The following is a 9,346-nucleotide window of genomic DNA, read 5'->3' on the forward strand; positions in this document are numbered from 1 at the left end:
CTAACCCAAGCCCCCATCAGCCCCAATGGCACTGAGGCCTGAGCTTACCCGTGAGGGGCCAAATTGGTCGTCACCAACACGGTCTTCACCCCCTCCACGCTGCTGCCATCCACCGCAGTGTCCGGAGTTGTCACCACCACCACCTCCTCCATGTGCACACTCACGTCGGGAGTCGCCATGGCTCAGCAGAAAGGGACGCCCGGGCCAGCAGCGTCAGTCCTCCAGCGTCCCGAGTCCTGGAGGAAGCAAGGCAGGGCACAGGGCTGGAGTCATCTCCACATCCGCACAACACAGCACTCACAAAGGCAACTCTCATCAGCTTCAAAGACCCATCCTTGAGTCCCAGACGGCTACTTCCTGACAAAAACGAGAGGCAACAGAAGGGCTACTCTGGTCTCTGGTTCCAAGGGCGGTGTAAGTGCACTCCACCCATCTTTCCCACGGGATGAGCCGAAACCCTCGGGCAGAAGGCACAGAGCCACTCCCTCCATGTGGGGCTCAGAGCAGGAGGACAGGAGGGGCCTGGAATTCCAAGCAACTTCCCTGGACGCAGGTCCCCGGCTTGCCAGTTCTTCCGTCTCTCCTGGCCTGAACTCAAAGCCAGCCCCAAGCCCTGAGCTGAGTTTCAGGTGCAGAAAGCACTCCAAGAAGTCCTCTCTGGCCTGTGGAATGGGAAGGGAAACCCATTCGAGACAGAGAGGAGGGAAATGCCCTGGGATTTGTTTGTTTTTTGGGGTTTTTTTTTTAGATGGAGTCTCGCTCTGTCACCCAGGCTGGAGTACAGTGGCGCGATTTCGGCTCACTGCAAGCTCTGCCTCCTAGGTTCAAGCAATTTTCCCACCTCAGCCTCTCGAATAGCTGGGATTACAGGTTTCACCATGTTGCCCAGGCTGGTCTCAAACTCTTGACCTCACGTGATCCACTCACCTCGACCTCCCAAAGTGCTGGGATGGCAGGTGTGAGCCACCGTGCCCGGCCTGCCCTGGGTTCTAAAATTATTATTATTTTGTCTTTGCTGGTTTTGCCTTCAGCAAGTCCAACCCCTGGTAAAACCCTGTGACAGCGGCAGTCTTGGCAGGCCCAAAAAGCTTGGAGAGAAGGGAATCTTCCTCCTGACTAAAGGAGCGGTGGCCCAAGAGTGTGGGGCCTCCCTGTTGTCCTCTCAGTCTCCATCCTCCACCCAGCACAGGGAACACAAAAGCCCTGGTTTCTAGCCAGAGGCCAAGGAACCAGGAGTCAGAGTGTGGGGGAGGCGATGAGAGGAAAGGGGAACAGAGAGGATGGCACACAGCTGTGTGTGAGCACCCGGGTCATCCCAAGACAGTCTCTACATGGTCCTCACCCTAAAGGGCAAAGGGAAGAAAACTGACCTACAGGATAGACCACTGCCCAGGTCTCAGATGGGCCCCAATGGCGCACATGGGGCAGATCCACAGTGCACTGGAAAGTCTCTAAACTAAACTGGCCTAAGAACACAGACACAGGAACGGGGTGCAAAATTTGCAGCCTGAACCTAACCAGGTCGATTTCTTGCTATAAAAAAAATCTACATTCTCTGTGAAACTTAAACAAGACCCAGAGTCCATAGCATAGTAGTCAAAGCATCCAAAACATGATCAAACTACCTGGCAAAGGGTAGTCTGATTGATTCTCAAAGGAATAAACCCACAAGAGAAGCTGGCTCTGAGGTGAACGCAGGACTCACAGAGACTCTCAGGTGCTATCGGACCAGCTCCAAGAGTAAAGCAAACATTCTCAGCCAAGTGGAAAGAAAATCTTGGTACAGAAACAGGAGTTATAACCAAATGGAAATGTGAAAATTAAAAACTACAACAACCGTCCAGGCGCGGTGGCTCCCACCTGTAATCCCAGCACTTTGGGAGGCTGAGGCGGGCGGATCACGAGGTCAGGTAATCGAGACCATCCTGGCTAACACAGTGAAACCCCATCTCTACTAAAATACAAAAAAAAAAAAAATTAGCTGGGTGTGGTGGCGGGCACCTGTAGTCCCAGCTACTCGGGAGGCTGAGATAGGAGAATGGCGTGAACCCGGGAGGCGGAGCTTGCAGTGAGCCGAGATCGCACCACCGCACTCCAGCCTGGGCAACAAGAGCAAAACTCTATCTCAAAAAAAAAAAAAAGTTAAAATGGTAAATTTTATGTTATGTATATTTTACCGTAATAAAAAAACTGTAATGCTACTGTAACAGAATGACTTATTAGGATTAGATATAGACTAGAAAGTACAGAATAGCCAGGCACGGTGGCTCAAGCCTGTAATCCCAGCACTTTGGGAGGCCAAGAAGGGCGGATCACGAGGTCAGGAGATCGAGACCATCCTGGCTAACACGGTGAAACCCCGTCTCTACTAAAAAATACAAAAAACTAGCCGGGCGAGGTGGCGGGCGCCTGTAGTCCCAGCTACTCGGGAGGCTGAGGCAGGAGAATGGCGTGAACCCGGGAGGCGGAGCTTGCAGTGAGCTGAGATCCGGCCACTGCACTCCAGCCTGGGCGACAGAGCGAGACTCCGTCTCAAGAAAAAAAAAAAAAAAAAAAAAAGAAAGTACAGAATATAAAAACTTTTTAAAGAAAGAAAAATGTTCACGGCCAGGCATGGTGTCTCACACTCGCAATCCCAGCACTTTGGGAGACCAAGGTAGGAGGACTGCTTGAGTTCAGGAGTTTTGAGACCAGCCTGGGCAACACAGCAACACCCCATCTCTACTAAATAAATAATAAAAAAATAGCTAGGCATGGTGGTGTGCACGCCTGTAGTCGCAGCTACTCTGGAGGCTGAGGCAGGAGGATCGCTTAAGTCTAGGAGGTCAAGGCTGCAGTGAGCCATCGTTGTGCCACTGCACTCCAGCCTGGGCAACAGATCAAGACGCTGTCACAAAAAAAGAAAGAAAGAAAAGAAAAGATAAAAATTTCCAGAACTTTTAAAATTATCATTAATATAAAAATAACATCACCTGCCCCCAGGACTGTAACAAACAAGTGTGTCTAAGGACAGGAGTGGGTCCACCCCAACCTGGCACACAGTGGTCCCCTGCAGAGAATCTGGCCCTGCACTCACTAAGGGGAGGCATTCACAGCCCAGCCAGGCCTCTGCAATTATGCCTTCAATGCCAGAACTAACTCACCCAAACTGAACAATCAGTCACAAAATGTGCCTTCAGGACTCAAGGTTCTTGCTAAATCACACTCAACCTACATTTTCTAGCATGTAAACATTTTTCTGAACGTCTTAGGGAGAGGAAGTCTGCAGGAGAACAAAAGGTCCTCAGTCCACCTAGCTTCTTTTCCTCCATTCCACAGGCTGCCTTTTGTCTGAGTATGCACTGGACCGGTGCGGGGGGCTCTACTTCTTCCTAACCGGGCAAGGGTCTCCACACAACTCCAAGGTAAAGGGCCACAGGCAAGATAAAGGGGAGAAAAGAAAGAGCTACAACTTCCGGCCGGGCGCGGTGGCTCACGCCTGTAATCCGAGCACTTTGGGAGGCCGAGGCAGGTGGATCACGAGGTCAGGAGTTAGAGACCAGCCTGACCAACACGGTGAAACCCCGTCTCTACTAAAAATACAAAAATTAGCCGGGTGTGGTGGCGCACACCTGTAATCCCAGCTACTCAGGAGGCTGAGGCAAGAAAATTGCTTGAATCCGGGAGGCGGAGGTTGCAGTGAGCCAAGATTGCGCCTGCACTCCAGCCTGAGCAACAGAGCGAGACTCTGTCTCAATAAAAAAAAAAAAAAAGAAAAGAAAAGAAAAAAAGAAAGAGCTACAACTTCCTGGGCCACCAATCGCAAATGGCAGCCAGTCTCTGAAGTAACCCTTGACCAGAGATCCAAGGAAGCAAGAAATGTAGGTGATCTGAACAGAGGGGATGGTGGTTAAACACCATGAAGGCAAGACCCATTCTCAAAGAAAAGGAAGCAAAAAGAAACCGCGGGGAGCTGGGTCCCACCAGCAGCAAAGACCCTGCAGGCGTCACTGACGCCAGCCCGGCCTGGGAGAGCAGTGAGTGTGGCAGGCGATGAGTGGTGGGCAGGGCTGCGGTAAGTCTGGGGTAAGAAGAGGCAGCACCCAGAGCCCAAAGAACACCAGTTAGGGTTCCACATGAACGCGAACACGTCTAAACACAAGCACAAAGGACTAAGTGCAAGGGACAAGAAAATATTCCCCGTTTCCTGTTTCAGGAGGGTATCAAAAATGAGTGATGAAAGGAAAATGTATTGTTTAAATGAGGGAAAACATTTCACAAATTAAGAACGTCCTGGAACATGATGAGCCGTTTCCTGTCACTCGATTTCAATGGCGGCCATCTAGGACAGAGCGCCTAAGGGGAAAGGGGGCTCACAGGCGAACCCCTCCAGCTGCTGGTGGGCACATTTCCCGTTAGGGCATCAGGGTCTCTGAAGACTGTCTTCAGAAGCTTTTTAGCCAGAAAAGTTACAATGATGAGTTCGTTTACATTGACAGACTTACTTCATATTTCTAAAATATAATGCTTTTTTCATTACGATAACTTTGGTGTTGTAGAGTTAGGCTTCAAAATAAAGAACTTTAAACAAACATGAATAAAAAGCCACTTTAGGCTGGGCGCAGTGGCTCACGCCTGTAATCCTAGCATTTTGGGAGCCCGAGGCAGGTGGATCAAGAGGTCAGGAGTTCAAAGGCCGGGCGCGGTGGCTCACGCCTGTAATCCCAGCACTTTGGGAGGCCGAGGCGGGCGGATCACAAGGTCAGGAGATCGAGACCACGGTGAAACCCCGTCTCTACTAAAAATTACAAAAAATTAGCCGGGCGCGGTTGTGGGCGCCTGTAGTCCCAGCTACTCGGGAGGCTGAGGCAGGAGAATGGCGTGAACCCGGGAGGCGGAGCTTGCAGTGAGCCGAGATCGCGCCACTGCACTCCCGCCTGGGCTGGGCGACAGAGCGAGACTCCGTCTCAAAAAAAAAAAAAAAAAAAAAAAAAAAAAAAAAAAAAAAAAAAAAAAAAGAGGTCAGGAGTTCAAGACCAGCCTGACCAATATGGTGAAACCCTGTCTCTACTAAAAATACAAAAATTAGCTGGGCATGGTGGCAGATGCCTGTAATCTCAGCTACTCGGGCGGCTGAGGCAGGAGACTCGCTTGAACCTGGGCAGAGGTTACAGTGAGCCGAGATCATGCCACTGCATTCAAGCCTGGGTGACAGAGTGAGACTCTGCCTTACAAAAAAAAAAAAAAAGCCACTTTAAAATTTTACTTAGGCCAGGCACAGTGGCTCATGCCTGTAATCCTAGCACTTTGGGAGGCCGAGGCAAGCAGATCACCTGAGGTCAGGAGTTAGACCAGCCTGGCCAAGATGGTGAAATCTCATCTCTACTAAAAATGCAAAACTTAGCTGGGCATGGTGCTATGCCCACGTAATCCCAGCTACTCAGGAGGCTGAAGTGGGAGAACTGCTTGAACCTGGGAGGCAGAGGCTGCAGTGAGCCGAGATCGCACCACTACACTCCAGCCTGGGCGACAGAGCGAGACCTTGTGTCAAAAAAAAAATTTTTTTTGGCCGGGCGCGGTGGCTCAAGCCTGTAATCCCAGCACTTTGGGAGGCCGAGATGGGCGGATCACGAGGTCAGGAGATCGAGACCATCCTGGCTAACCCGGTGAAACCCCGTCTCTACTAAAAATACAAGAAAATTAGCCGGGTGAGGTGGCGGGCGCCTGTAGTCCCAGCTACTTGGGAGGCTGAGGCAGGAGAATGGCGTGAAACCGGCGGGGCGGAGCTTGCAGTGAGCCGAGATCGCGCCACTGCACTCCAGACTGGGGCACAGCAAGACTCCGTCTCAAAAAAAAAAAAAAAATAATAATTTTTTTTTAATTAAAAAATTTGGCCAGGCATGGTGGCTCACGCCTGTAATCCCATCACTTTGGAAGGCCAAGGTGGGGGGACCACCTGAGGTCAGGTGTTCGAGACCAACCTGGCCAACATGATGAAACCCCGTCTCTGCTAAAAATACAAAAAAAAAAAAAAAATTGGCTGGGCATGGTGGCAGGTGCCTGTAGTCCCACCTACTTGGGAGGCTGAGGCAGGAGAATCTCTTGAACTCTGGAGGCAGAGATTGCAGCAAGCCAAGATTGCAGCACTGCACTCCAGCCTGGTCAACAGAGCGAGACTCTGTCTCAAAAAAATAAATAAATAAAAATTAAAATTAAAAAATAAAAATTTCACTTAAAATACTACTGATCTCAGGCCAGGCGCGGTGGCTCAAGCCTGTAATCCCAGCACTTTGGGAGGCCGAGACGGGCAGATCACGAGGCCAGGAGATCGAGACCATCCTGGCTAATGCAGTGAAACCCCGTCTCTACTAAAAAATACAAAAAACTAGCTGGGCGAGGTGGCGGGCGCCTGTAGTCCCAGCTACTTGGGAGGCTGAGGCAGGAGAATGGCGTGAACCCAGGAGGTGGAGCTTGCAGTGAGCTGAGATCAAGCCACTGCACTCCAGCCTGGGGCACAGAGCGAGACTCCGTCTCAAAAAAAAAAAAAAATACTACTGATCTCCCGTGCTGACTTCTTGGGGTTTAACTCTCACTGAGGAGATGTTACTTTCATAAGGGTGAGCTCAGCAGGGGCAACTGAAGTCACTTAAGCAGAAAGCTGCAAAAAGGCAACAGCCACACTACAGGCAGGGGTCCTCGTCACAGCTTCAGGGCTTTGCAGAGGATTACGCAATGTACATACATGCACAACACTGAATTCCAGTCTCTCCAATGATAACTATATCAAAGGTTCAAAGCAATATGCACAAAAGTTACCTCACAGAAAATAGTGCAAGTCCTTGATACGATGCTATTTAGACACAGAAGCGCTACAGAGCATCTCGCCCCACTGCCTTCCCAAGGGCGAGCACCTCCTCTTTTCTCCACAGCTCCTTGTTTTTTTGAGATGGAGTCTCACTCTGTCACCCAGGATGGAGTGCAAAGGCGAAATCTTGGCTGACTGCAACTTCTGCCTCCTGGGTTGAACTGATTCTCCTGCCTCAGCCTCCCGAGTAGCTGGGACTACAGGCGCCCACTATGCCTGGCTAATTTTTGTATTTTTGGTAGAGACGGGGTTTCACCATTTTGGCCAGCTGCTCTAGAACTCCTGACTTCCAGTGATCCTCCACCTTGACCTCCCATCGTGCTGGGATTACAGCTGTGAGCCACTGCACCTGGCCTCTCCACAGCCCCTTCTGTGTTGAAGCCAAGACCCACCCAGTTTTGATCCCAAGGCTTGGGTTCCTCACTAGTGTGAAGCGAGTTTCCAAATTAATTATGAGGTAAATCAGATATGAGAAAATATTTTATTTATTTACTATTTTTTGAGACGCAGTCTTGCTCTGTCACCCAGGCTGGAGCACAGTGGGGTGATCTCCACTCACCGCAACCTCTGCCTCCTGGGTTCAAGCAATTCTCCTGCCTCAGCCTCCCAAGTAGCTGGGATTACAGGTGCACGCCACCACGCCCGGCTAACTTTTGTATTTTTAGTAGAGACACGGTTTCACCCTGCTGGCCAGGCTGGTCTCAAACTCCTGACCTCGTGATCCGCCCACCTCGGCCTCCCAAAGTGGTGGGATTACGGGCGTAAGCCATCAGGCCTGGCCCAAGAAAATATTTTTATTTATTTATTTTTTTTTTTGAGACAGAGTCTCGCTTAGTCGCCCAGGCTGGAGTGCAATGGCGCGATCTCGGCTCACTGCAAGCTCCGCCTCCCCGGTTCACGCCATTCTCCTGCCTCAGCCTCCCGAGTAGCTGGGACTACAGGCGCCCGCCGCCTCGCCCGGCTAATTTTTTGTATTTTTAGTAGAGACGGGGTTTCACCGTGTTAGCCGGGATGGTCTCGATCTCCTGACCTCGTGATCCGCCCGCCTCGGCCTCCCAAAGTGCTGGGATTACAGGCGTGAGCCACCGCGCCCGGCCAAGAAAATATTTTTAAACTAGTAATCTTGACACTGATGTAATTGAAACTGTTGTATTTGAAGTGTTAGCAAAGAAAAGAGAATTCTGGCTCAACAGAAAAGTCAGTCACGACTTCTCAGTCACGCATGAATTATACAGTAACCAAATACATAACACGTCAAGACTGACAACAGAGTCCACCCCACCATGGGTCTACACAGACCCAGATCCCACCCGTGGGTCTACAGCGATGCGGGCCCCTGTGGGGTGGTCCCTGCGGGCTGGGTCCCTGAGAGTGGGTCCCAGTGGGGTGGCCCCTGTGGATCGCGTCCCTGCGGGTCGGGTGTCTGCGGGGTGGCTCCTGGGAGTCGCGTCCCTGTGGGGTGGTCCCTCAGGGTGGGTCGCGTCCCTGCGGGTCGGGTGCCTGTGGGGTGGCCCCTGCGGGTCGGGTGTCTACGGCATGGACCCTCTGGGTCGGTGCCTGCGGGGCGGGTGCCTACGGGATGGCCCCTGGGGGTCGAGTCCCTGCGGGTCGGGTGCCTGGGGGACGGTCCCTGTGGGGTGGTCCCTGCGGGTCGCGTCCCTGTGGGGTGGTCCCTGCGGGGCGGGCGCCTGCGGGGCGGGTGCCTACGGGATGGCCCCGGGGGGGTCGCGTCCCTGCGGGGCGGGTGCCTGCGGCGTGGTCCCCCCGGGCTGGGTCCACCGAGCAGGCCGCTGGAAGCCGAGCCCGCGCCCGCCCGCGGCGCCAAGATGGAGGCAGGAAGCGCCGCCGCCCGCGCCCGCCACCGCCCGCGCCGCCCGCCTGACGCCGCCGTCGCGCCTGACGCCGCCGCCCGCGCGGCCGCCCCTCCCCCGGCCCTCCCCTCCCCCCGCCGTAACGTCCTGACGCTCCGCAGGGACCCCTGACTGGACGGCGGCGCGTGAGCGGAGCGAGAGGCCTCGCCGCGGGGGGGCCGCGGGCGCGCCGGCGCCGCTTACCTGGGGCCGCGCCGGGCCTACTCGGGCGCCCGGCGGGGGCGGCGGCGTCGGGAGCTGCGGCGGCGGCGGGCGGCGGCGGCGGCCGCGGGCTTCGCTCCTTGTTGGGGATTCGGCGGCGGCGGCGGCGGCGGCGGCGGCGCGGGCGCGCGCTTCCTAGTGACGCAGGCAGCGGGGCCGCGCACGCACGGGGCTGGGAGGGCCGGACACTTATTTGGCGCTTGCCGGGGAGGAAGGCGGGGCCGTGAAATAAGGCACAACGGGGCCCGGGGCGCGTGCGCGGACCGACGCTGTCAGCTCCTAACGCCGTCGCTTCCTCCTGGTCCCCGCGGCCCCGGTTGGGTGTCGCCTGCCCCGCGCGGGCGGTCGGGCCGAGGGACGATGGTCGGTGGACGGACGGGGCCAGGGAGCAGTGCGCACGAGCGGCAGGGCGGTACCTTCAGGCCTCCAG

General features: G+C 54.3%; 1 protein-coding gene across 8 annotated transcripts in view; it reads right to left on the reverse strand.

Moving 5' to 3' along the window:
- Nucleotides 1-9,056, reverse strand: part of GMEB2 (glucocorticoid modulatory element binding protein 2) — a 34,980-nt gene extending 25,924 nt beyond the window's left edge. For all 8 annotated transcript variants that reach the window (XM_074005723.1, XM_074005720.1, XM_074005722.1 and 5 more), the window contains exons 1-2: nucleotides 8,899-9,056; nucleotides 49-236 (exon numbers count right to left, since the gene is read on the reverse strand). Coding sequence is in view for 2 of the 8 variants with exons in the window: in XM_045364150.3 (XP_045220085.1) it covers nucleotides 49-179 (131 nt within the window). In the remaining 6 variants the exon portion in view is untranslated. The remainder of the gene's footprint in view (nucleotides 1-48; nucleotides 237-8,898) is intronic.
- Nucleotides 9,057-9,346: the final 290 nt, after the last annotated feature.

Source organism: Macaca fascicularis, chromosome 10, assembly GCF_037993035.2.
Source record: "Macaca fascicularis isolate 582-1 chromosome 10, T2T-MFA8v1.1".
Lineage (NCBI taxonomy): Eukaryota > Metazoa > Chordata > Mammalia > Primates > Cercopithecidae > Macaca > Macaca fascicularis.